Below are 26,479 nucleotides of genomic sequence, written 5' to 3'. Positions count from 1 at the left end.
ACACTAGACATCTGACCATGGCTTTGGGTGGCTTTATTGAGAAAGACCTCATACTTTGACCCTTTTATCCTTCCAGCTAGTGGTTACCTTGGAACCTTAAGAATTATCTTGGAGTCAATGTGAATGAACGCATAACTCTGAGGGGCCCCATGACATGTCAGCAGTGATTATTAACCCCATTCGAATGGAGTGCCTTATTATCGGGGCTAAGGTCTACAGATAAAGAGCCCTCCATTCCTTCAGGTTTACTTTTGCTTGATTAGCCACTCAGTTTTCAAGATGCCATTTGATCTAAATCTGTATCTATCTGGGACGAAAAACTGATTTTGATGTTGGGTTGATGAAATCTGAAAGGTTTTGTTTGATGCAGGAAAATTTAAATTTGACTGGCAATATTGTCCTAGGTAGACCAAACCTGGCCTCATTCTGTCATCTTTGCATAATGTAAAGCACACGTTTGGTCACTTTAACTAGGGAAATGTTATTGTAATGTCTTTATTGAAGTACATCACAGTCACATGGAATTGAAGAAGTTTCTGGATTTTAATGGGCACCACGGTGATGAATTTTGAGCAAAGTAAAAGCTCTTGTTGTTGTTACTGTACATGTCCACTGAGAAATGCCTTTGAATAAACCCTGTAGAAACAGAATACCCTGAAATATAGTCCCTTTTTTTGCTCACATGTGAACTTTGAATCTTATGCAATGAAAGCCACCCAATAAAAGCTTGGTAAAAGTCCTTCTTTACACGTTTTTCCATTGGTGTAACCTTAATGAGAGAAAAACAGAACTTTTGGAGAATCTATTACGGTTTCAAAGAGTGGCTCCAGATCAACTACTTTAAATTTGTGTGAACATAAACTTATCATGAACAATATCTTAGCGCCGGTCTTGTTCTGTGAAACTCTCCCAGCTTGTTTTCCCACCTCACCCACTCAACTTACAGTATTAACTCCCACCTATACAACCAAAGCTCAACTTCAATTTCATGCACATAAAGTCAGAAAAACACCTTACAAACTTTGTTTTTCGGTTTCATATATTTGTATTTCCATACAAAGAAACAACATTTTTAAAAAAAAAAAATGCAATACATAAAACTTTCTGGAGAAACTTAAATGATGATTTCCTTGACTTAGAAAAAAAACCCCAAAACAAACAAAAGTGAATGTGAGCAGAGAACCAACCACTGATAGCAACAGTAACGCTTTATTTTACAGCCCTTTTTTCCCTGCTACTTACCAGTAAATTCAGTGCTTGGTAACACAGGTAAATCAAATTTGTTACCTTTACTGTACATGTGCAGACTTTATTCTTATATCATTTTATACAGGTTGTAAAATTAAGTGTCACCATTATTTACTAAAACCCAGTTTTCATTCCCCATCAGGACAAGGATGTTAACAGTGATCAGTGCAATAAATCTCATTGAATATGACTGGATAGGGGAAAAAAAAGGTATCATTGCTGCAGAAAATGAAGAGGGAAGGAAGGATGCAAGTCTAAGAATGAAGCAACAGTAACCAACAGTCACCGAGTTCTTTGCTCACACTCAACATGGATGCATCAAAAACGTCTAAAAAAAATTAAGACATCTACTGCATGTAAACAAGAACTATCTCGAACTTTAGAGTTCTGCTGTTTTACACATGCTAGTTCACAATGTTCCCCCTCTGAAAACACCTTGATGAGTCACACACCATCAATTATTGGAGGGAAGCTGAACATTGAAAGGAGCGACTTAGTATCGTCCTGCAAAAAGAAAATATAAATTTCATATTAGTACAGGTATGAGTCAGTGAAATGCTAACGCACTCAATATGCTCTCGCAAGTGAGCAAGGTAAATAAATGTTTGAACATGCATACTAGCGGCAGTCCGATTTCATGTGTGAGGATGATACAATAGGTGCAGTTAGGCAAGCTTTCTATTGTATGCATTTCTCTTCACACTTACGTGGGCTGTAGGAGCGAGACCTTGAGCGAGACCTGTATCGACTGTAGTAGGGTGATGGAGAGCGCCTGCGACTGCAAAGAGGCAAAGGAAATTTGAATACACTTTCTCCCACATGAGCGTAGAACACTGACTTTGTACTCACAAACTATTACTCACCTGTATCTATAGTCATATTCGTCATATCTGTCATAGCGGTCATAGCCGCGGTCATAGTATGAGTCTCTCCCCCTCCTGCTGCTGCCGCCACCACCGCCGCCGCCACCATTGCTGATGAAATAAGAGAAACAAGGACATGATTCTCAGCCATCTTATCTATTGTGAAACATAGTGTCATGTCAAAATCAGTATAAATGGTTTCAAATCACAAATGTGTTTCAAGGGAGGATACACAAAGTTGGATATGAGTAAGGTCCGACGTCAGAACATTACACTATCTCAGCTCTTCACTCCTGATCGCCCAAATGTGCATTTATGCTTCTTAGGGACTCCAACTATCTTATGTAAATCAAAACGCCACACACGAAACTGATACGTAAGACATATGACATTAGTGTTGATCTTACTGAGTTGGCCGGCCCATGTAGATCCCCGGTGTGGGGGTATGGGGACGTTTGGTAATGGAATAATCCACTCTGATGCGCCTGCCGTCCAGCTCCATGCCGTTGGCTCGCTCCATGGCCTGAGGAACACAGGAGGGAGGACAAGGTAAAGATGTTATCAGAACATTGCAAGCTCTTTAGTAAAAATCATTTAATTCATAAAGGCCCACCTACATTACACAGTTACCCTTGCTATGAGATGTATGACTGCAATGTGAGGGAATTTGTGGCAAGGCGGACACCTAGTGGCGCACCCATGTAATCACACCTAAATAAACTGATGGGGCGAGAAAAAAAAAAAAGAGTGGCTTTATCTGAAGTGAACCTTTGAACCTGCATGTATTACAACTATGAAAACAAACTGCCGAACAATTTGACCATATATGGATGTAAAACTGACAGTTTTAAAGAATATTTCAACTTTAATTGATCAAAAACAAGAAGAGGAAAAGGGCCACAATCAATGCAAGGACTAGCTTGGACTTCATCTAATCAGTCAGCACTCCGGTGAGCATAATTAACTACATCAAGGAGAGGAAACAAATGGGCCTCTGTGACCAGGTCGAAAGCTCACTGGCCATCTGACCAATAAATAAAACCACAAACATTTCCCGTACCTCTTTGGAATCCTCGAGTCTCTCGAAGTAAACAAAGGCAAAGCCACGGGAGCGCCCCGTGCGCTGGTCATACACCACATTGACCCCAGCCAAAGGACCGTAGCGTGAAAACACCTCCCTCAGGTCACGCTCTGTGGTGTACAGGCTCAAGCCAAACACCCCCAAACATGTGCTGGGGTCTGGATTTGCCTGGAAGGGTCAACAGTAAGGGTCAGAGTCGATGGTGCTGGCTTACCGCATCTATCCCTCTAATGTTTTGCATACAAAATCCCATTTACGTAAGTACGCAAAACATGATTCTTCATGCATGCAGCAGCCTTTTATATGTCTAATTAACTGGGCACTTGACACAACCTGTAGAAGTATCTCTTTCTAAAACCCACAGAAAACAATACAGCATTAAGAACATATCTTGCATTAATTCATTTAGAATTTTTAAAACCTCACACTGGATATTCGCTCCTACATTATGACATCTGGCGTACAACTAAGGCAGTTATTGGGTTATTACTATAAGAGTCTGAATCTATGCACAGTTTCACAACGGGGTACCAAGACCTTTCCCTCTAAGCATCTCCAGTTGTACCAGTGCAACAGTAAATGCTCAGTGGGTAAACTATGACAGCTTTAATAACCCCTTAAACTGCTTTCAAAAAGATGCCCTGGGGACACCTAAACATAGCACAAACCCATTTCATTTGCAGTCTGCTTGCTTTGAAAATCTCACTTAATTCCTGCTTTGCCTTATCACATGGACCTCTTAGAGCAGCAGTGTGCCACAAACGTTACCGATCTTACACAACGTGGTCAAACATTGTGCTGCAAGAAAATGTTTAATTTAATGACATTGTACGCCATATGGGGGACAAAGGAAATGTACTGATCTTACCTCTTACTTTATTTTCTAGAGCTATACAAAGCATATATTTATTTATTACTTCCTGCCTTGATTTATTACATCCTGTATATGTTTGTACTTGTATTTTCCTTGAGCAGTTTTGTCAAAGCTGTAAAAGTTTCTCTGTGACAGAAAAGCTTTATTTGTAATGCATTAACTTAAGAGATAAACATATTTACTATATTATTTTATCAATTCATATGTTACTAGTTCTTGTCATAATGAAACAGATACAGCACATCATAACTAAGATACATGAAAACTGCACACACATGCACTATCTGAAATAATCCACATATACTGGTGCAATAAAATGAGCATACAACAATTTAAATACTGATAACATGTTTTTGAAGCCTAAACATTGGTTTGCACTAGTGTTACAAAATTTATTTTAACTGGGCAGGTGAACATTGCAGATATCAAAATCAGCATAATATACAATTTTGGTTGCTGTCTGAAGAGTTCTAGTTCAAGTTCTATTTTTTCCCACCAGGTTGTTTGTACCCCTATATCCATCATCCTGTACTACACTGGGAGCAGCACCTTTGACCCACACACAAACATTACATTGCTCTTTCCCAAAATATGTCAGAAGGTCCACATACCCTAACATCAGCATCACCGCCATGACTGTATGCTTCTTTTGTGAAGTCATGGCTCTGTTGATATAATGAAAGGAGGGGAAGGTTAATAAAAGGGGTTATTAAATGTCATGTCAGAGTGGTTTCCCACAGCATTAACCACAATCATCTGAAAACGTACTTGCTCACAAATAATACAATGACAAATCCATCCTGTTTAACAAGTGCAAGTCATTTTGCTTGATATAAACACTGTGATGTATCTAAATAAAAAGTGATGAAATAATGAGATATTAAAAAGGAAAAAAAAGTTTTGAGGAGATTAGCATGATAACTCTGAAAACATGCAGCAGATTTAAATCAGTATGTGTCTACTTAGGTGTGAAATTACAGGTTTCCCACACATAGACTTTACTTCTAGGTACATTAATGGCCTCCAAAGTATATTTAGCGACCCATTTTTTTTTTTTTTTAATATATCAGTTTGTTCTGCTATCGCGGGAGAAGGGTCTACAGGCAATCGCACATACTCCGCAGAGAAACACAGAGGAAGAGAGACGTTCTCTGGTATTATGTTAGAAGACGGTGGATATTTTACAAGCAAGGACCAGGTAAGGCAACTGCTTTTCTCCTTGTTGTATAATTTTTCTCTGACTTTGGTGGTAGGTTCAAATTCTATGACAGAAAGCGTCAACTATACTGTGTTGGTAGCTACAAGACTCGAGTGTATCCAGCACACGCAACTTGACCTCTGTCTCCCCAACAAATATCAATATTAACACCTTATAAATATTTGTGAGGATACATAAAAGTGTCCTTTGGTTCGCCACTGTTCTTTGCCCTATCTTCAGATCTTCCGAGCCTTGTTGTCACACTCACCCTGCTGCCAGTGTGGCGGCGTCGGTTCGACATGGGGGAAGTGCTCTGGCTCCTCCTGCGACGGTATTCGGGGCTGTAGGAACGAGAGCGAGACTTCCTCTGGTGGGAATAGGACCGAGAACGTGAACGGCTATAGCGGCGGTTTGAGTGCCGCCTAGAACGAGACCTGAAAAGGATGGGGTAGAGGAAGAGAGGCACTGAATTTAATGGTACAAGAGATGAGACAGTTATAAATGACAGAATAGAGAGGGAAAAAGAAGAGTTCAAACCCTGTAACTGAGTGACATATTCCACTACCCCATGAGCATTTATTTGTTTATAAAATGGACACAACTTACCTAGATTTTGACCGAGAGCGGGATCTGGACTCAGAGCGTTTGGAGGCCCGGGATGGGCTCGGGGAGCCGGACCTGCTCTCCGACTTGACCCGAGCTGGACTCCCACAAACCGATTTAGATGGGGAACGTGACCCCTATTGCCACAGCAGCATGTTAACAACTTTCTCATGGACAATTTCATTTATTTCTTTACACACAAACACAATCAAGCACAGAGTAGTGAGTATGTGGTAGAGTATGTTGCAAACATAGAGTTCACGTGTCTAATATGTACAGCTTATGTACTGTAAAGGAAAAGGTTAGTAATCTTATAATTTCAGTAAATAAATATTTGGTGTACAATATGGCATATCATTAACCATATATAACAAATGTACATGACAGGTCTATTTCAATGTCCACCTGGGCCATGAAGGGAAAAAATAAAACATGCATTTTCATGTTACAGAAAGAGAGCACAGTAAAGAAAAGACATAGGTGACACAAACAGTATAGTTACTTAACCTAGAGACACATTCATTCTTCCAGATTCTTTACACGCTACTCCCTTCTCTCAGGATTTCTATCCTTCTTCATTCTTCTTTTTTCAGTTTTCTCATTTTCTGATTCCAGGTCTGTTTTTCCTCTCTTCACCCAAACTGAAACCAGTTTCATTTTAGCCATTACACTGCAAGCGCTTCTATCTGACACCATTCTTCCGTCACATTTCCTCCCTTTCCACTTCTATGTTCTGCTCTGTACATGTTTTCATTAGCCTTCTTTTATCTTGAAAATTTTCTTCATCATTCTTGGATAAAACTCTTCAAATCCTTCACGATCAATAACCTTAATGAAAAAAGAACATTCAATAAAATTAAGATCATAGGTTTAAGAAAATGAGAAAATCTTAAATGAAATGAAAAGGTACAGTGCAGTACAGTTACATTAACTTTTAATATTTCAGAAATTATGTAAATAAGCAAAGTTACAACAATTTAAGTCATATGGTTACAAGTAAAGAGCTCAGATAAATTTATGTGTTTTAGCAGTGTTTCAAATTGCTAGTTCAGAGCGTGAAAGCACGGAAGGAAGAGTGGCTTGGGTCTACATCTAATATAATTAAATGCTAGAGCTCAATATGACAAAAACCCAGGTGGCCAATGTGTATTAGTGGCTTCAGCAATGGCTGTGATGTCGGCATAAGAGGCCGCCACACTAACATCGCGGATTGCTCCTAACAAATTTTATTTTGAAAAGATAAGTGCAATAAATTTAACTGAAAACGTAATGGGGCAATTTGAAAATTCCAGTCTAATCCCCCCGGTAAATTTAAGCTAACGGCGACAAGCTTGCTAGCAACCGTTTCATTAGTTTGGTTGAAGCAAGCGGTCATGCTAGCAGAGTAGGAATATAAAATTCTCTCCATTACGTTTTAAACAGCACCTCTCTGCAGCTCAGGTAAGTCTGGTCAACAAAACGTTGACGTAACGTCGACGTTAAGCTATTAATTTAGCATTAGCTCAATCTACATTAGCCAGCGGGGAATTCTCCTAGTGTGCTTAACCGACAGCCACACGGATGAAAAAAGAAAAAGGAGGAAAGGGAGATATTAGGCTGCATTCGATGCAACTACTTACCCGTGCTTCACAGTTTCCATCCTCAATGTCGCTCATTGTTCAGTATAGCTAACGCGACCGCGTATTCTGACAGAGATTAACTGCACTGAGGTTTATCACAATTTTTTAATTCTAGCTTTTTATTAGCTAGAAGATGGCGCGTGAGGTGGGCGGTATGTTTAGGTGCCGCAGAAGAGGACGTCATATCCCTTCTCGCCGCCCACGCCCCCGTAATAAAAATAACAAATTGCATTTGAGCGTCTCATAGCACAGCCTGAAAACTTTTTTTTTTAAGTGAAGGTAGTAATGCAACATCATAAAAAAATAAAAAAACACTCTAAGTGTCCAGTAAGTAAGTCCAGCATTTAAAATCTTCACAAGTGAAATTACTTCAGTGTTATAGATACTGAGACTCATATTAATGAAAAATTAATAATTTAGAAGCATTTAAACCGTAAGACCACTCTACATACGGTACTGCTGGGTGGCCTAATGTGTAATAATGGATCATATTTTATTTTTTTATTTATTTTACTTGACAACGGCCAAGTAAATGCAGAAGAAAAGAAGTAGGAAATAGCACAAAGACTTGAATACAGTAGAAATAAATAAAATGGTACTTAAATCAAGTACTTGAATAAATATACTTTGTTTCTTTCTATCACTCTATGACAAACCATTTGGCTGGTAAATTATGATGTCTAGTACTTCTTGTACATTTCGCAGTGGTGTCAGTAAAGCCTGAGTTGATAACTCACCTATATACATTCACTGATACATACATACACACCCCTTAGAGACACATGGAGGATGCCCTTTGTGGAACCACAGGGTGAATATTAGATAATATTTAGATAGAAGTAAATAAAGCTGAATTCTTTGTCTTGTGATACACATCATGTCCCAACCAAGATCTCCTGAATGACACTAGGCATATTTTTTTCTATCACATTTAATTTATAGGCATTAAGTGGAGGGTCTGATATAAACATTGCTTTTAATGGGGGTGAGATCATTTTCCCAAGAGGTCAATTTATTAGTAAAGCTATCTCACAGCAGCTGACTGGCTCACCATCTTTTCTACTTCAGCATTGTGAAGCAAAGTACAATTATGGTATCACTCAGTGTAAACACAGTCACGCCAATGTTCAATATGTCCATCAACCTCAACATACAGTTAAGTCTGTAATATGTCAGCAACAACACAAAGCAAAGTAAATGGGATATTATGATTACTAGTTTGTTTTAATCACACTTTTTTCATTTTCATTTTCTTTGACTTGACTTTGACATTGACTTCGTCTTATCCCCAAGTAATATTCATTAAAGTATTGCCCATTTTTGTGGCAGGACAAAGTCATTATGTTAATGAGCTTCATGATGAGCAAATTAAAGATCTTCTACCTCTGGGCAGGACAGGGTGAGGTATTTTTCAGTTCTCAGTATCGTAGAAAGCAGACTCAGCAAGCAGGCTGGAAGAATGAATATTTCAGAGCCTTAAATATCCCTAAAATCAAAGCTGGATGAGCCCAGTATTTTTAGAAAATCTCTATAGAGTCACAGTGCAACATGAACCCTGAACATGTGTAAGCAGTAGGTCAGTCATCTTAACAGCACTACAGGGCTAAATACTGACCACACAGTACATTCAATCTGTTCCACATCTAAATTAAAACATCTCTCAGCACCAAGCAAGTCAACCACTGGATTACAACCGCGACAAATCACAAACACGCTGATGTTTACAGTACCAAGTAAGCATCATCCCATCATTTTCTGCATAAACCCCAAATTGTCTTGCAGCCAGTGTAAGTACACATTTATACTGCCTACAGATGGAGTGCAAATAACATTCTTTGGATTATCTCTTACAGTTTAACTATACAGTTTAATTATCCTTAAAATCACTACATGTGTAAGCTAAAAGAAGAGTCTTCCTCAAACAGTATTTAGCAACTGCACCAGCAAAAGAGTGAAATGTTGTTGTTCCTAATTATCATGACTGTACTGTTTAGTTCAGCATTTTGATATGTTGAAGCAGTATTGTAGAATTTTTAATATATAGACAGAGAAGCACTTTAAGCCATTTTTTATGATAAAGTGTATGAGCTTGAATTTCAGTTCCAAGAGTGTTTATACTTCTTTGCCTTCATTTAAACAGTCACAAGATTTAAATATGACATTATAAAAATGCTAAAATTTAAGCCGAATAAAATCAGCAATGAAAATATAAAAATGCACTGGACAGTCTTGGTAAAAAAAAAATAAATATCAGCATATGACAGGGCAGAGCGTGTAAAAGTCCTCTCTCTTTCCTCTGGGCTGGCTGGACATTTCTCAGATGCATCCCAAATTTTAAGGTTCTGGATGTCCATGTGTCTGTCTATTGCTTTTCATTTGTCTGATGTTGTTGCATCAGTGATAAATGCTGGAAAAGTGTGATGCGCTAAAAACAAAAACTCTATACAGCTATAGTAGCTATGCTCCTTGATGAGGCCGAGGCCGATTAGGGATGTGTGGGTGAAGGCGAGACGTCCCTGGGTGGCTGGAGGCAAGGACACCCCCTGCTGTGTGGGAAGTGTTAGTGGAAGAGGAATTAACCACCAGTTCGATTTTCCCCTCCAGTTTGACCAGCCTCGTCAGGATGTCATCCAGCAACACAGCTATAGTCCTCTTCAGATCAGCTGTGTGTTTATAAGGGGAAAGAAAGAAAACACAAGGAAGAAAATAAATCAATGCTTTTTCACAACTATGAAACACACAATGTTCATGATGAAGTGAGCAAGTTAGTAGTAATCGCATATATTGTACGGCAGTCCTGACTTCTTGTTAAACACTCACCATAGCCAGCCATGGAGGTTCCCTGTGGCCCACCTGGTGCGTTCTGATTCTCCTCTGTCAGGACTTTGACATATCGCCGACTGAGCTCCAGGATCTGCTCACGTAGCTCAGCACTGCTCTGATGTCGAGGCTGCTGCACGGTGTAGCGCAGCAGCATAAGACCCCATACCAGGCCGAATACCAGCAGCAGTACACTCAGCTTCTGAGACATGTTTCTCCGCAGGAGTGCACCCAGCATGGTACTGCAAGAGGAGGGGAGCTAGAGAGGCCTGGTCTGAGGCTAAAGGTCTTGTCTTTGATAAAGAGAGTGACAGTTTGGTGATTCCTGCAGGAATATTCTCTTTGCTCCTGTACTTATCCAGAGAGGTCAGAGGTTAAAGTCTGCTACAAAGCATTCCTAGAGCTGGTATGGATTCAGCACCTCAGTCTTGTACACGCACATATAGTCGAAGAAGGCTCTAAAACCACTAGAGCATCCTGTTACTGCTAAGAGGTGAGAAACTGTTGAACAAAAGCAGATGCCAGGAAGTGGAACAAGACAGAAGCCGATGCACACGAATAGTCACGGGATTTTGAGAAGGTGCTTTGTTCTCAAGATGTCTAACACCAAATCTCGAATGCAGATTGGGCACTCAGGCAGGAGGTCTGAAGACATTGTTCACTATGTTGGGAAAGTACAATAAGACAGAAAAGATCAAATTAATAACAAGAAAGAAACACGTCACTGTCAGTTTTTATAGATCAATTTAGCAGAAATATGAATGAATCTGGAAAAGAACCTGACATTCTACAGACCAAAAACTATTGAAAACTATTGAAAGCACCATTTTTGTAGCCCCTCTATGCTAATTCATATACTATTGGTAAGGAAAAGGTGGCTACATCAGAGTGGCTTCCTAAACTATCTAGCTATTATAAAAGACAGATTTCTTTGCTGCTTTGGGTCAGGGTGCACAATAGGCCACTCATCAACAAATCTCTTTCAGCCCTCTTAGCCCAGAAACCTGATTACCAGTTTAGATTTCATGGGACCCATTTTACAGCTCCAGATAGCAACAGACAGAGGCATAGAAAGCATTCATTCACTAATCCCACCTCCACAATGGTTAGCGGACTTACAAATAGCCTGAGAGCGCACTGTGCACATGCTGGGGAAATTAGACAATCATTTCTCAGTTTTCACAACTTTGTCACCAAGTTGATTCTCTGTGCTCTCTCGTGGGTGTGGTAATGTCACTTCCTATTGAGGTCTGAGAGGGGGCAGTGACTGAAGAAATAAATTATGAAAAGAAAGGTAACTGAATCTGTTTAGCGATGCTTTGCAATGTCACACACACACACACACACACACACACAGATAGACAAAAACCAGGGTGCTACTGTGTGTCTGCATGCAAGAACCAGGGAGGTGAAAACAAGGTGAAAGTAAACAGTTGAAATGTGTCAGGAAACAAAATGCAGAGTGAAAAACATGCAAATGCTCCGCCAAAGCACTGCCACCCACTTCAGGTCTTGCAAAATTTAGCTTCTAATCTCTATAAGCAGCTGCCTTGTGTTTTTGGCATCACATTACTATGAAGTGTAAATATGCCTTCTGTTTCTGTTTTCTGTGCATCACATTTACAGAGCTAAGTTTAAACATTCGCCAAAGTGCTGTAAATTCCCAAGAAAACAAGCAGACAGAATAAAACCAGAAGAGCTAGGTTACAGACAATGCATGATACACAGTGATACACAGTACAATCAGGTAAAGTTAATATTTCAGACTGGAGTTATAACTCTCTGCGGAAGGTATTATGTTAAGAGATAAGGATACGCTGTGTCAGCCGAAGGGCTGAAACTGATAAGCCTTCAGGATGATTTTCTGTGCTGTCCATATGTCAGTCAATAAATCATATTTAACTTAGGGCTGACTCATGTTGACAGCCAGAAGAGTTTTGGTATTCAGACACTGCCCCGTTTTCACTCTCATTCCAGGCTATTCACCAGACCCGGTCATTGTTCTATAGAAAGGAACACCACTTAGGCCACAGCTTCAGACAATTAATGTTCCATTTGTTTAGACGGTTTAAATATAGTGTGCCTAATGGGAAGATTGACAGTGATAAGGCACACAGATGGAGTCAAAATACCAAATCTAGAGGTTAAATATTGACTTCTGCAGAAACAGCTGTGACTCAACAGCTGGCAGGCTCAGTAATAGATTTAACCACATTATCTGCAAAGCATACACTGAAACCTGAATTGTCAATAACGTTAGGAGGGAGATGATAACAGATACAAAGTTTTAGGTGCTGTGCATGACAAGATGCTGTAACTTTGAGAATCCAACAGCATCAACACACCGTTCTAGTAACTAGCCACAAATGTACAACTAAACAGCTACACTACGTTGACTTGCTCTACTTTTCTTCATGATTACACAATGTCGTTACACACATACATGGAAATTAAGTCAACTAACACGAATAATGAGAAACAATTCGTAATGATGCATAATTTCGGACACCTAGCTTGAAGACTTTTTCACTTAAAACTGATATTTAAAGCCGCTCGAGTTCAGCGGAGGCTGTTTCCAACTCCTCTAACATTTCATGTTAGCTCGACATGTTAGCTCGGCCCCACTCAAACTTGGCAGTCAACAAGGAGGCAAAACATTATCTGCAAATGTAGAGCAATTTCCATTTAAAAAAAACACAGAAAATTGACCCCTGAATGCCGGCTCAGAAGCTATATCGTGGCAGAAGGAGGAATTACCAGGCTCCAGAGGAACGGGGACGAGCCAACTGTGAGCTCCAGCAGCTACCTCTGGATGACACTGAATGATGCTCGTTGTTTGACAACCCAGGGCTGTTGTTGCTGTCGCTGCAAAAATAGCTTGCTTCCTCCGTTAAAAAAGAAAGCGTTAGCTGCCGAGGTTCATTTTGTCTCTCTGTTCACTCTTGTGCTCAATTCGTCTTGTCCCCCGACTGTCTCGAAAACAGTCACTGCAGGAGAAAGTCGGCAGCTACAATTCCGAGCATGCATCTGTGCGGACTGTCATGGTTCCCCTGAACGTTTACTGCGTGCGTCATCACACGGCATTGTGGGAAATGTATGCATACTAGTCCATCTATGACGATTTAACGCAAGACAGGAAAATGGCTTGGAAAAAGAAATAGCCGTAGTACTTAAGGCGGGTAAGCCGTTCAGCTTTGATTAAAGCTATAAAGCGAGAACATATACCGCTAATGTTGGACAGCGTTATAATGTTGTGTTCAAGATGCTACCTAAGCTACAAAGCTGCTAATGTCAATTCTTTTGTGTGCCCCCCCCCCCCCCCCCCCCCCCCCTAGGTATGTGTCTGTGTGTTTATTATATATTTATTTATGTATTTTATTTATTTATTTATTAATTTATTGGTTTATTGCAGTTTACTTTGCGACCGTTAGAGGGACGTCTACACCCATTTCCATGGCAACCTCAAAGCAGGATGTAAACAGTACTTGTTTGGGTTTTGGGTTAAAAGGACAAAAAAGTCCACAGCTATCCGTTTTGGATTTATGACAATGGAGACCGTATGTCTCGACAAATCAGCTTTAAAAGCAGTGGATGAGTACTGGGAGTACAGAAGGTTTGTCTTAACGTTAGACTGTATGCTTTTAAGCTAGCTTTTGGTTTTAGCTAATCTCTAGAGAGTTTGCCCATAGACATGTATTCTAAGGCAAGCCACCAGTATACGACAGCTAATGCAACTAGCTTAAAGTATAATGCACACGGTGAAATAACATAATAGCCATTATATTGTAGCTTGTTTGGTTCATTGTGTGGGTACGTTATCTTTTCAGCTGGAATCTGTCTCATGGTGGTTTGTCTTTTCAAGGATTGTGGGTGACGATGATGGAGGCAGACTGTTCACCCCGGAGCAATTTGAGGAGTACAAGAGGACGGTGGTACCTCGACGAATAAAAAACAGGCTGTATGTGAGCTTTGGGGTGCCAGGAGGTATCGACTGCAAACCCATTGGTCCTGAGACACAGTGCTTCTGTACACATAGGTAGTACTTTGTAACACAACGCATTAAATCAGACATCCTTCTCCCATACACTTAAACATAAATACACAAATACAACGGAAAGCTCAATATAATCTCATGCAGGTACAAGCAACATAAGACAGACTTTGAAGTGGTTCCTGCTGGGCGGCCCCTGGCCCTACCATGCCAGGTCATGGGATGTCACTGTCCTGCGTATCAGTATGTTCCTCGAAATGGGCCAAACCCTCTCCGCTGCAGGTGTAAACACTTACCTCAGGATCACAGTGAAGCTACTGGCCACTTGTGCAAGAAGTGTGAGTCTGAAATCACAACATTTAAAGACAGTAGTTCACTCCAGCCCAAATGAACTCTCACCCAAGCGGAATCATATATACAGTTATTTTCAAAAATGATTTTCACATACCTGTTTCCGAAAAAAATATTTTTCAGGCAGCTCTTGTTCTGGATTCCAGAGCTCCTACACCTGTGGGTGTGGCCAGCCCTACTCTGCCCACCAGACCCTGGTGAGTAGACCAAATGTCAAACATGGGCTCCTGCTAGCCATAGCTTTATAATATTTCTACCATTTGCCCTCATACATAAAGTTGCACACTTTAAACCATTTGAATTCAGATAACATTTTTTATATGCAGGTTGAAACGAAACCTGAGAGGAAGGCACGAGGTCGGCCAGTAGGTAGGGACGTCCCATATGCGGCCATGGGGGGGCTGACGGGGTTCAGCTCCCTATTGGACGGCTACCTTGCTCTAGAAGCCTGTGGCTCAGGTACCAGATATGAAGATGATATATGACTACCTAATCTCCCTCTGCCTAGTGTTGTGAGTCTGGAACATTCCTTGCACATGTATTCACTTGGTGCAGCATCAGCTCCCAAGAACAACAAATACCAGTCAAGCTAATTCTCAGCTCAGACATCCTTTGATTAAAGGAGTCAGTGTTTTTGTGTTCAAGCTTTTGTTAGACGTTTGGATCATAGTGGAGGTGTGTGCATGCATTGGACAGAAGGAGAAGAAAGTTCCCTTTAGAGGCATGTGAGGGCAGCAAAGAGCAGCACAGCATCACTGCTGAATAAACAAGTCTGCAGAGTTTGGTCAAAAGTGTATAGTAAAGACCACATGCGTTTACCAGAATACATTTGTAGTAGAGCCGTGAGGAAAGAGAAATACATATTATTATTTTTCATATTGTTGAGATATCGATTAGGTTCTGTTAAAACACAGCATGTGAAAATGTTGTCAGCCTGCCAAGTTAAGTTTGCAAATTATTTCAGACCAATAATGGCTTCCTCAAATTCTGAGAGGTCATTTTCATCTCTTCTGAAAACCATGAAATGTAATTAATGATTGAATGTGTAACATTAATTACATTTTTTATCCATTTATAAGTAGTTAATTATGCATGATTTAATATGCTGTTGACTGATTACGCCACAATTTTGGCACTAGCTTTCCACACACACATAGTTAATGAGTTAAGAGTCTCATGTTCAAATGTCCTGAACAATATGTTCGTCCAAACACCATGCAGAAGATCAGGTAGCCATCACTTTTTCGTTCTCAATGTTATCACTCAATTTATTATTTTATCTTTGATTGGGAATTGGGAGTGGATATACTTTATGGCTGATGCATTTCAGTGACTGCAGAAAAATTCATTCAGTTTTAACACTACTTGTGCTTCAGATCCCAGTGCAGGCAGTGCACATAACACACAATAGATATTAAATTACCTTATCTTACCTGTGAGATACACAGCATTCGCTGTTGGTACCTGTCACATCTGATTTCCATAAACTCTCCTGTATCTGTTGCAGATCAAGACAGAGAAGATGACTGCCAGCCGAGAAGCTCAGCACCAAGGACTAACCAAATGTCTACTAAAGCGTCCAGCTTGGTTCTCTGTAAAAGAAAGACCAACAAACATTAAAATGCAACGTTCCTCTCAGAGCCCATCTGTCATTAAATAATGGATTAATTAAAATTAAGATTTAGCATATTGAATAAATCATTCATATCTTTTGATCTGTAACCTTTACTCACCTAAAACTTTAAAACTTTTTCATTGTTTCACTGTTCTTTTTTTTCAGTCAAGTGTCTGCGCTTGTCAGTGTCGTGACAGTGTGACATAATCAGCTGTCAGCACCAAGAGTGATTAGACTCCACCTCACAACTAAACAATTAAATGACAGCGTATTGATCCAGTCAGCGGTTTGAGAGTGGGGAGCCATCAGCAGCATCACTATGATGATCCAGATTTCAAATTTTGACAAAGTTTGTGTTAACTTTTAAGACCTAGGAGTTTAACAAAGTACAGTCTGACATTCAAGATAAAACACATCCATTAGGAAGTAAACCATGGTGAGGAGATGTTATCTGTAAAAAAAATCTTTGAGGATAAAATTAAGATATCCTGATTAGAATTTAGAGTTTAAACACCTTTAAACTACTGGTTGGCTAAAATCTGATGAAACCCGAGGTAATGCTCAAACCTTATTCGATGTAAGAAAGATGCAGTCACATCTACTGTAACATTCATATTTGCCAGCTGATACTCTAGCCAACCCATGCTCACTTTTATTTATTATTGTTTTCTAGCAATGCTTCATATTTAGCACCTGATACAGGTTCCATAAATTGGTCAGTTTACACATCAGAGATTTGTGTGATTGATGCTCTCTTATGGAGAGACAGCCGCCCACTCCTCACGTCACCAAAATAACACCAGAACCCTGGAGCTCCGTGCTCAGTGATGAGCACAGTTTTTAATTTGCAGACAGATGTACTGTCTCCGATTGATTAATCCCATTCCTCACGGCAGCTCAGCGGTGATGAGAGCTGATTTAACCCACGCAGTGAATGGAGATTGAAGCAGGTCATGTTTTCTCCATTGGTGGCCCACTTTCCAGTGTCTTTAATTGAGAAATAAAATTAACAGGGATTTAAATGAGAATTCACTCCCACTCAAATGTTCCCACTGTGTGGATGGCAAGTCATACTAGATCAGCATCTACACTGGTGCTGGCCACTGCATCTCAAGTCACCTGTGTTGTAATGTCAGTATTACCTGAGGGAACTTGGTGTGTTAGTGTGTGTGTGTGTGTGTTTGTTAGTGAGCTGAACAGGTGGTCTTAGGGGAAACGAAGTAGGGTTACGCCTGAAGCACGGCATGAATGCACCTGGGTCCCATTTGAAAGCTGACACTTCAGATTCGGTGTGTATCTACGATGACCATGGTATCAGGTTTCCACAAGATAAAGTATGTACACACACACTCACAGCCACATACACACTTTAAATCAATCATGTTTCCCCTTCGCTACCTAGAAGAGCTTTGTTGACTGCTAGAATCAAGCATCCTTTAAAAAAAAAAAAAAAAACACTTGAACTGTTTCCACTGCTTATCCTGGACATTTTTTCTCACAGAGGGGTAGAGGCAGTTGATGGAGTGGGACGGGGGCGAGAGAGAACAAGGGCGAAAACCCAATTAATTTAAGAGGTAAAGGCCTCACACATTAGTCTGGCACAATTACAGTTTAGGGTAATTGACTCTCCATAGCAACCCTGTTTAGGAGGCTACAGGTAATTTACTTTGGCCATTGGCTGAAGGGAATGACTACTACACTTCCCTTATCCCCATGGAAACCACGCCCTGCTTGACTGACAGATCCGACACTACAAATCAGGAGATGAGCATGGAAGATTAAATTGGCAATTACAGCACAAGGAAACGCTTAATTACCCCAGTGACAGTTAGGGTAAGCACACACTGACTTAACTGGAGACGAAGAACACACTCCCCTAATTTCCCCACAGACAGAGAAAGAGGTAACAAAAACTCAGGGGTACGGAGAGACACAACAGACTGACAGGTACTGACAAATCACTTGAAACTGTGAAGACATATCCTCAACTGGGTACTAACTGACAAGGAAAGTACAGCTCGAAATAGAATTTCCAAAATGCAAAAAAGGAATGGTGAGAACATCCATTAGCTACTTTATTATTAGTGTGGTATATATGTGTCGCCCATTGGGATGCAAAAGCCAAAACAAATGAAACGTGAGTCCCTAAAGCCTCAAATTAATCGTTCCTCTGCAACCAAGAGGCAAAAAAACCTAAAGATCATATAACTGAAATAACTAAATAACTCAGAAATATTTTAGAATTAACACAATGTTTGAGGGTGTATTTTTTAAGCCTAATTTACCATACCAAATTAACTGAGAGCCTACTGAAGGGTATGTAGATTAAAAAAACAAACATGATTTATCCCATAGACTACAATATTATTTCCAAATGTGAATATACATTTGTTTCTGTTTTTTGTTTTGTTTTTTTTAAATATATTTATTGCCTTGCATCTGTTTAAATCATGGACCTACAAGCCATTTTCAGACATCATCAACTCAGATTTTCACTGCTTCACGCCATTCTATTTCCTTCAAGTGTCCTCTTCTGATTATCAGAAAAATCAGCCTGAAAAACAAAATGCAGCTTGTTCTGTTTCTAAGAAGAACAAAAAACCCATCACAGTCTCCTAAAAGTGTAGCACAATCCTACGTATGACTTTGACTCATTGGACATATCTGTGTGTGTGTGTGTGTGTGTTGCCACTCTTTTGTGGTAGAAACAGTGGGAAACTGACAATGCAGCGACTTCATAGAGGTTCTGCTTCGATCCCCTCCTGTGTTGACAGACTTAGGGAGGAGGATGAAGAGCGAGTCGTGAGAAATGGATTTTGCTTTTACACAAAGCACTGTGATAACGAACAGAAAGAGATGTGGTATAGCTGGGTTAAATCAATAGTAATGTTTGACTAACAAAAGTGTGTTTAAACACATGCAGCCACACACACACACTTATGCATCTACATACATTTATGGAGGAGCATATAAGGGCATACTGTGGAGCAGAGCTATCAAATACCACTTAGCAATAAGACACCTGTAAAGGGTTTAGAGGTTGTCCTATTGTAAAAGGACTAAGTCAGTAGCAAATGGTAGTAGGGTTTCTATGTTACAATAAGGCATTCACCTCTACTGTAATCAATGTTATTAACATATTGTGGTTGTTTTTTTCTTTTTTTTTTCAGAAGAGGGTCAGACAGTCCAGAAGACTGTTTTTATATACTTAATGTAATAGCATCACCAAATCACAAAACAGTTAACAGTGAACATGAAGAACTAAACAAGAAGATCAATACCACTCTTAGATTTATCAGTTATACGTAAAGCTAAAGCCAGCAGCTGGTTTATTTAGATTAGCATAAGGGATGGAAATAGGGGAAACAATTAGCCCGGCTTTGTCCAACTCTCATCATTTACAGCTCAAACCCCCTTAGAGTAATTCCTGATCACAATATTGTTCTAAAAAAATGTATCTGGAGTTTTCGATCGCTGCTTCAGTGTAAAAGTGCGAGTCCGCTCTGCATGAGTGTGTGTGCTGAGAAATTCAGCCTTTTTCACCGGCTACCTGAATAATTACATTAAATCTGGAAATGACTTTAATTTGCAGAATAAGTATTTGGACACACTCAGTGGCTGGCTAACAGCCATGTGGAAAAATGTGTTCTTTTATGAATGCAGCACACGCTTGAGAATTGATGCTTTTAACTGTTTTCTAATGCATTAGGTGTACTGCTTTCCCTTCCATTATCAGGTTCCTCGTCTGTGAAGCCTGCACATAACATGGTGTCTAATATGTTGCTAATATACTTAACCTGGCTCTGCCAGTGCTTATTACATTAGCTCTTCATAGTTAGTGTTGTCAAAAATGTATTCAGCACACAAATTACAGTGTGAAACCACAACAGTGACGTAATTTAGGCATTGTGATGTCCTCCTTCCTTTGTACTGTATGTCATATCTGGACACCACATCTGCCATAACCTTTAAGAATTTTCAGCAATTTAAAACAATTTAACACTCATTTTCATAATTCATAGTAATCAGTTATTGTTTACTAGAAGATGTAACCAGTCTAAAATGTCCTCAACTCATTATATTCATTCACAAACATTGAAAAAAGAATGCATCCTAGTCCAAGAAACATTGCTAAATGAAAACATAAAAATTGTATGTATGTAAAATCTGTTCAGTGACAATATAGAGCACTTGTAATATTACTGATAAACAACACTTGCATACGTCTGTGTAGCATCTGCATCCAAGGATGCCTATCATATCACTGTCATTTAATATCTTCAACAAACAAACGTGCAGACAAGCTGAGATAACAGTGACACATCCAGACAGATGTGTTCCAACACAGGTCACAACAGTTATTAAACCAAAGTTTAGTGCCCTTTGACGTGATTACAACTTTCATCAGGTTTCCTAATGTTGAGGCTCAGGACTCTGACCCGCACACCTGAGCCAGACCCACCTGTCACAGCTTGGCGGCTTGACCTTCTGTTTTTTCTGTCAATCAAAAGACCTTATATGAAGCTTCTCTTGACGTGATGTTTGTGCTGCTTTCACCCCAGGAGCAGATGTGGCAGTGACACATATACACACACACACACACACACACACACAGATCACAGAAGACAGCAAGGAACATTGAGAGAGAAGAGGTAAAGACAGGTAAATTAAAACACTGAGAGTAGATGAGGAGACTCTTAAAGCTGTGGGGGCTTAATTAGAGTGATAGAGGAACAAATGAGAAAACGACAAAGGACATTAATTTCTTGTTATTTCCTTATTGAGCAGTTGTCAGCATTGTACTTATGCTGAACTGAAAGTGGAGAAAAGCATGTGCTCTCTGAGATGTTATATGGTTCAGTAATTGCTCGCAAAGGCTGTCAGTTAATGTCAAAGCCAAAACAAAGAAGAACAATTTGGGGATATGCCTCTTTGAAGTGTTGATAGCGAACAGCTCAGAGAAGTGCATAGCAGAAATGATACATCTTTGGTGGTAGACCAGTTCTGCAAAAACAATCCAATTATTGTTAAGGCATTAATGCTAATTACATTGAACCAGTACTAAAATCTAGTAGATTTTTTTTCTGTCATTTAATACCAATGCACCATAACTCTGCACATAAAAATCAATGAAAAACATCCCATAAATCTCCAACATGAACCTAATCTCAAAACCTCGTCTCAAATCACCTTCAGTTTGAAGCTGCTGCCCACGAAGGCAAACAAGGGGCTGCCGATGCTCTATCTAAGTAATAGTAGTGCTTGCTTTCCAGAAGTAACAGATTGTTGCGATAACACAATAGTGTAGTCAAAAGCAGCAATTTAGATGTCAGAGTTGAGTGTAAAAACGGTGTAATAGCCAAGAAAGATTTAGCCTTTTTTTCCATTTGTCTTCCTGGTCCGTCTGCATGCAACTGCCTGACGAGAAAATACAGGCATTTGGCTTGTGAGTATTTCCTTTTACAGTTGCACACACTGTAAATTTGAAAAGTATGATTCACAGCAGCGGAAAATTACAGGCCTTTTCATCTTAACAAATCTTGGGAGAGAACGTATTGTCCAACCCAGGAGGCTGATGAAAAGAGGAGAAAACAAATTTGCATTTAAACAGCTTGCTTTCCAAAGGACTCGTTCTCCACAGAAATGATTTCCGATAACCAGACAAACCAAGTGCCAAGAGATTCTTCTGTAGAGCTTTTACTTAAAAGTGCAACGGTTAGAGCAGCAATAGATTATTGTTACATACATTTCACTGGTCTAATTAGTGTAAACAACCGGGAGCATATTGAAGATGATTGGTGGCTATCATTCTAATAGCACTGATATTATTAGTGCTGATGTTGATCAAAATTAATTACTATACTTTCCCTGAACCCCATTTGCGAAGTCCCATTGTCATTTGTCTCCCCTTGAATCAAAACAGTGGTGCCCTCTTCCTCTTTTGTGCTGCACAGAAATCCAGTAGATTTCCATCAACATCTGAACTGGTTGTCAGAGACAATTTAATTATAGAATATACTGTAAATACTCAGTGAATGGTATACTGGCTGTAACTGATTCATTCTCATCAGCCTCACTTCTGCTTGCTGCTAATTAGCAAGTATTAGCATGTTAAACTAAGACTGAACATCTTAAGCATTATAGCCTACATGCTTAACATCAGCATGTTAGCACTGTCATCATGTGCATATTGCCAAGCTAGTGTTAGCATTGAGCTCAAAGCTATGATGTACTTTAATAATAGCCTCACAAAGTTACTAGCATGGCTGGAGACTCTTTGTCTTGTGTTTTTTCTCATAGCCGAGTGTAATCCAACTTGATCTGTTTTGTTTTAGCCTGTCTGCCTCAATGACCAATGAGCTGTGAATTCAGAGGATGCACATTTGGTCAAATCTTAAAACATCATGAAATTCAAGAAATTAGAGTTGACGCATATGCTAACTGACCTCTCAACTTTGTCCATGTGCTTTACGCATCTGTTTCATTCACGTCTGGCACTTACATAGGTGCGAGCTCTTTGCTTAAAAAAGTGTTATACCTATTGAAGTGAGTCACTGAGTGTGCATGTATCCCCTGAAGACGACTAGAAGCACTAATTCCCGCCTGTGATCATCATGATTCGGTCACGACTTTGTGCTCCACATTCCCTCACTTGTATCTCATTCCTCATCTTCCTCTTAGCATCCTGTGCTATACAAAAAGCCCTTAACACATCCTCTGCGCAACTTAAAAAGCAGCTCTGCTGAAGAATACTGATTTTGATAGATTATATGGCTGCGAGCTGGTATACAAAAGAATTATGAATGGGAAGTAAATGAAGCACTTGGTGATACAGATTCATTTGAAGTGCTATTTGGGTTTTCTTATTAAGTGGGTATCTTGGAGATTGGGCTCTTCTTTGGCTGACGTGTCTCAATGTTCACATTTAGGCCTTTTGTTCATGTTGAGTGTCCCAGCCTGTCTTTCTATCTGATGGAATGAACTGCAAAATGAAATTAGTGGACTGATTCAGTCAAACAGCGTGTCAAAAAAGCAGTCTGTTTGAGATCTTTTTATTCCAGATCACCCGAGGCGTCGTCATAGGAGCCTCTTTTGGTAAGAAGGCCGCCGATAGGAGATTCACTTGAAGTTCGCCCACAGTGTTACATTACTGCCATTCTTTGGTGGCTTCGCATGGGATTATTGATCTTATTATGAAGAATCACTCGTTGATTGTGAAATCATGTATCACTTTCTTTTCCACAGAGAAGCCTCATAAACACCAAAACATCACTGTATTCTTGTGTTTGATGGTGTATCTTTGAATGCAATAGTTATTAAGATGGTGTATTTGGCAGATGTGTGTGTTATGTGCCTGTTTATGTACACACCTGCAGAATATAATGTTTGTTACATTAACAACACAGTAACTTAATTCAGTACTATTTCCAAAGGGAATAATAGCCCATATGTCAGATGTCCAAGAGTAACTAAGCGGTGAACTTTTTACTTTCTATAATGTAATTACTGCATTATCCATGTAATGTTCTTTTAGGGACACGGGCTGTCTCATTTGGTTAGTATCCTACAATGCTAGCGTCTGGATTGTTGCACATTCTTTAAAAAACGACTTCATCCCTAAACCCTCTCGGTCTCATTGGAAACAAGGCTTATTAACTCAACCTATTTTTAGTTTGCATTGTTATTTTACGTCTTCTAAATTAATGGAAATGGCTGTTTGAAAAAAATAAAAATAAAAACAACAACACACTAATGACAGCATCAGCTGTGACGTGCACACGAGGAAAAGGCAGAGACTTGATCTAAACGGGCGCAAGCGCTGACGCGTTTTTCTGCAGCGCGTCTGGCGCACAGGCATATAAGACCGAGCGCACACGGAGCGCCCTGAAGAGCAGAAGAGACGCCACAGGACAGCGCGCAAATCTCCCTCTGACCTACTGGGAATTGTAAGTATATTGATATTGGATTGAAAAAGATATTGACATGTCATTATAAACTTGTTTAAAAAAAGTCTCTCTGCATGGTTTTTGATGCTGGGTAAGCAACTGCAAAAGTGCGGGTGATTATTGGAAGCTCAATAAATGCGATAAATGTGATAAATAAAATGACAAATCTGAGCTCAGTAAATGGGAATAATTCATTTAAAAACATAAAGTGGAGATTTAAAGCACAGTGGGAAAGTGTCCAGTGATGTTAGATACAGACTAACAGTTTCCACATTGATCTGCCAGATGCATCCTAACTTGGTGAGCTGGCTGGGGACTCTGGGGTTCCTGCTGTGGGCGCTTCTCTGCCTGAGCGCCCTGACCGAGGGATACCCGGTGAAACCGGAGAACCCTGGGGAGGACGCCCCGGCGGAGGAACTGGCCAAATACTACTCCGCCCTGAGACACTACATCAACCTCATCACAAGACAGAGGTAGGCGGACTAATTACACCTCTCTGCATGAATGGCACAGCAAAGAATACAACAGAACAGAATGAGTATGCACTTAAAAGTTAATTTGAGATCAGGTTTAATTTGACTTTTTCAAGGACTACTTTGCAATACTTTTCCCCCTCAAAGGAGACAGATTGTCCATTGGCCACAATACTGTATTCCATTCTGCCTTATTCTCTCCTACCAATTTCTCAGTCTTTAAAACCAAGGCATGTAATGAGTTGGAAGCTAGAGGCTGAAAAAAACCAGTGAAATCAGTATCTTCAGTATTTTAATCTAATACCATTTTCTGATAAATGCCTTAACACTATACCATTTCAAAGCTGTGAATTCAGTATCTGAATTTTGTTTTTTATTCTCATGGAATGCCACACGTTCTACGGAAAAATAATATACTTAATATGAAAAGATCTTATATTTTCTCTTTAAATGAACTTTCCCAGGTCATGTATTGTCAGTAACTTGACAATATGGCAACAAAGTGGGAAGTATATCCATAAATATGCTTTTGCTTGTTGGAGCTGTCAGTCTGACTCTTGCAGGTCTAATAGCACCCTCTACTAAGTTACTCTCTCCCACTTTTTACAGAGCAGGGAACACCTGTTGCTCATTTACCAACTGTAAAAAAAAAAAAAAGAAAAAGAGGAAAAAAAAAAAAGAAATTGAGAGGAAATGACTGCCACGGCCAGCATGCCATGTCAGATCACCCCCAGTTTTCAGCTTTCTTCTGAATGTCAGCGGCTTGGATGCCGCTGCAAGCATTTAGCCACCCAGGGGTACAAGTGCGCTGGCACAGCTTATCATCTGAGGGACAGAAAAGGAAATATGAACACCTCCGATGTAACTCCTGTCTGTGCCTGCTAGGTCTCGGTCTGACTGTTCTCAGTTTTCACTCCGATTGTGACTGGACGTATGACACGAGGACATGCAGAGTAATAGGTTCAGATATTTATTTCTCTGTGACAGCTAAAGCCAAGTTCTTCCTTTTTCTTCTCTGATCTTTTTTTATTTGACAGACTAAAGGTTGCGTTTCCCCTCAGCCTGACAAATCATCAGCACCATCCCTTTGCCCGTCTGCCTGTCTGCCTGACTGTCTGTCTATCTGCCTCTCTGTGTGTCTCAGGTATGGGAAGAGGTCCAGTCCTGAGATTCTGGACACTCTGGTCTCAGAGCTGCTGTTGAAGGAAAGCACAGACACGCTTCCACAGTCAAGGTATGTGTGCCTGTCACTGCGAGTGTGTGAGCACTACTTTTGTGGAAAACACTCAGAGGAAACTCATCCTTGACCTTTTGCTCCTCTCTCACCAGATATGACCCGTCATTGTGGTGATGCTGCCATCAGTGTTGGCTCCACCTCACTACCGCCCCGCCGCTGCTGACATTCTGACCTCTACACATCTGTCACTTCATACCCTCCTATGCCAAAAGACCACCCTGCCTCTGACCCTTTTGTCTATATTCATGTATAGTCAACCCCTCCTCCTTAACCATCAGCTACAGTCAAATCTGCTTATAGTATGTGCCATAACATTGTAAATAGTTTATTCAGAGTTATCATCTGTGAGACATAACAGTAACGTGGGGGAGGGGCTTGTTAATTGTATTGTATAATTGTGCTATTAAAGAAGAATCATTGTTTGAAGGAATGTATTTCTGAGCATCTATTTAATAGGCGAAATGTGTCACAGCTAAATCTGTTTTACAAATCTGATTCACAGAACCATGGAAAAATATTTGTAAAGTCGAGTAATTTGCCTTTTCAAAATGTCAGAACCT

The 26,479-nt window shown here is 40.0% G+C and overlaps 4 protein-coding genes across 5 annotated transcripts; 2 read left to right on the top strand and 2 right to left on the bottom strand.

Moving 5' to 3' along the window:
• Positions 1-567: 567 nt before the first annotated feature.
• tra2a (transformer 2 alpha homolog) lies at positions 568-7,643 on the bottom strand. The gene is made up of 9 exons (XM_041053647.1): positions 7,487-7,643; positions 5,871-6,004; positions 5,533-5,698; positions 4,678-4,731; positions 3,172-3,360; positions 2,519-2,634; positions 2,112-2,222; positions 1,956-2,026; positions 568-1,752 (listed from the first exon to the last, which is right to left on the bottom strand). Exons 1-9 carry the CDS (start codon positions 7,520-7,522, stop codon positions 1,742-1,744), a joined length of 888 nt encoding a protein of 295 aa, XP_040909581.1. The 5' UTR covers positions 7,523-7,643; the 3' UTR covers positions 568-1,741.
• Positions 7,644-8,026: 383 nt separating this feature from the next.
• Positions 8,027-13,363, bottom strand: ccdc126 (coiled-coil domain containing 126). 2 transcript variants are annotated; one of them, XM_041054011.1, is made up of 3 exons: positions 13,064-13,363; positions 10,307-10,967; positions 8,027-10,149 (listed from the first exon to the last, which is right to left on the bottom strand). In XM_041054011.1, the coding sequence occupies exons 2-3, from the start codon at positions 10,542-10,544 to the stop codon at positions 9,944-9,946; spliced, it is 444 nt and encodes a 147-aa protein (XP_040909945.1). In that variant the 5' UTR covers positions 10,545-10,967; positions 13,064-13,363; the 3' UTR covers positions 8,027-9,943. The 2 variants fall into 2 exon arrangements, with proteins under 2 accessions (XP_040909945.1, XP_040909947.1); XM_041054013.1 differs by lacking the exon at positions 13,064-13,363 and having other exon boundaries at positions 10,307-13,049.
• A 453-nt stretch (positions 13,364-13,816) lies between these two features.
• fam221a (family with sequence similarity 221 member A) lies at positions 13,817-16,268 on the top strand. The gene is made up of 6 exons (XM_041053763.1): positions 13,817-13,919; positions 14,169-14,342; positions 14,445-14,635; positions 14,772-14,845; positions 14,975-15,107; positions 16,156-16,268. The coding sequence occupies exons 1-6, from the start codon at positions 13,849-13,851 to the stop codon at positions 16,266-16,268; spliced, it is 756 nt and encodes a 251-aa protein (XP_040909697.1). The 5' UTR covers positions 13,817-13,848.
• A 7,904-nt stretch (positions 16,269-24,172) lies between these two features.
• Positions 24,173-26,147, top strand: npy (neuropeptide Y). Its single transcript, XM_041053248.1, has 4 exons — positions 24,173-24,209; positions 24,495-24,682; positions 25,827-25,916; positions 26,012-26,147. Exons 2-4 carry the CDS (start codon positions 24,495-24,497, stop codon positions 26,031-26,033), a joined length of 300 nt encoding a protein of 99 aa, XP_040909182.1. The 5' UTR covers positions 24,173-24,209; the 3' UTR covers positions 26,034-26,147.
• Positions 26,148-26,479: the final 332 nt, after the last annotated feature.

Source organism: Toxotes jaculatrix, chromosome 13 (genome assembly GCF_017976425.1).
Source record: "Toxotes jaculatrix isolate fToxJac2 chromosome 13, fToxJac2.pri, whole genome shotgun sequence".
Lineage (NCBI taxonomy): Eukaryota > Metazoa > Chordata > Actinopteri > Toxotidae > Toxotes > Toxotes jaculatrix.
This window is presented reverse-complemented; position numbering and strand designations above follow the sequence as displayed.

Bases quoted from the DNA above. Each gene is read 5' to 3' on its own strand.
- npy (XM_041053248.1), top strand. From the start codon at position 24,495: ATGCATCCTAACTTGGTGAGCTGGCTGGGGACTCTGGGGTTCCTGCTG. The intron at 24,683-25,826 runs GTAGGCGGACTA...TGTGTGTCTCAG, and splicing joins AACCTCATCACAAGACAGAG to GTATGGGAAGAGGTCCAGTC. The intron at 25,917-26,011 runs GTATGTGTGCCT...CTCTCTCACCAG, and splicing joins GACACGCTTCCACAGTCAAG to ATATGACCCGTCATTGTGGT.
- fam221a (XM_041053763.1), top strand. From the start codon at position 13,849: ATGACAATGGAGACCGTATGTCTCGACAAATCAGCTTTAAAAGCAGTG. The intron at 13,920-14,168 runs GTTTGTCTTAAC...TGTCTTTTCAAG, and splicing joins GAGTACTGGGAGTACAGAAG to GATTGTGGGTGACGATGATG. The intron at 14,846-14,974 runs GTGAGTAGACCA...TTTTATATGCAG, and splicing joins ACTCTGCCCACCAGACCCTG to GTTGAAACGAAACCTGAGAG.
- tra2a (XM_041053647.1), bottom strand. From the start codon at position 7,522: ATGAGCGACATTGAGGATGGAAACTGTGAAGCACGG. The intron at 5,699-5,870 runs GTAAGTTGTGTC...CATCCTTTTCAG, and splicing joins CGCTCTCGGTCAAAATCTAG to GTCTCGTTCTAGGCGGCACT. The intron at 2,223-2,518 runs GTAAGATCAACA...TTATTTCATCAG, and splicing joins TACATGGGCCGGCCAACTCA to CAATGGTGGCGGCGGCGGTG.
- ccdc126 (XM_041054011.1), bottom strand. From the start codon at position 10,544: ATGCTGGGTGCACTCCTGCGGAGAAACATGTCTCAGAAGCTGAGTGTA. The intron at 10,150-10,306 runs GTGAGTGTTTAA...ATAAACACACAG, and splicing joins AACCTCCATGGCTGGCTATG to CTGATCTGAAGAGGACTATA.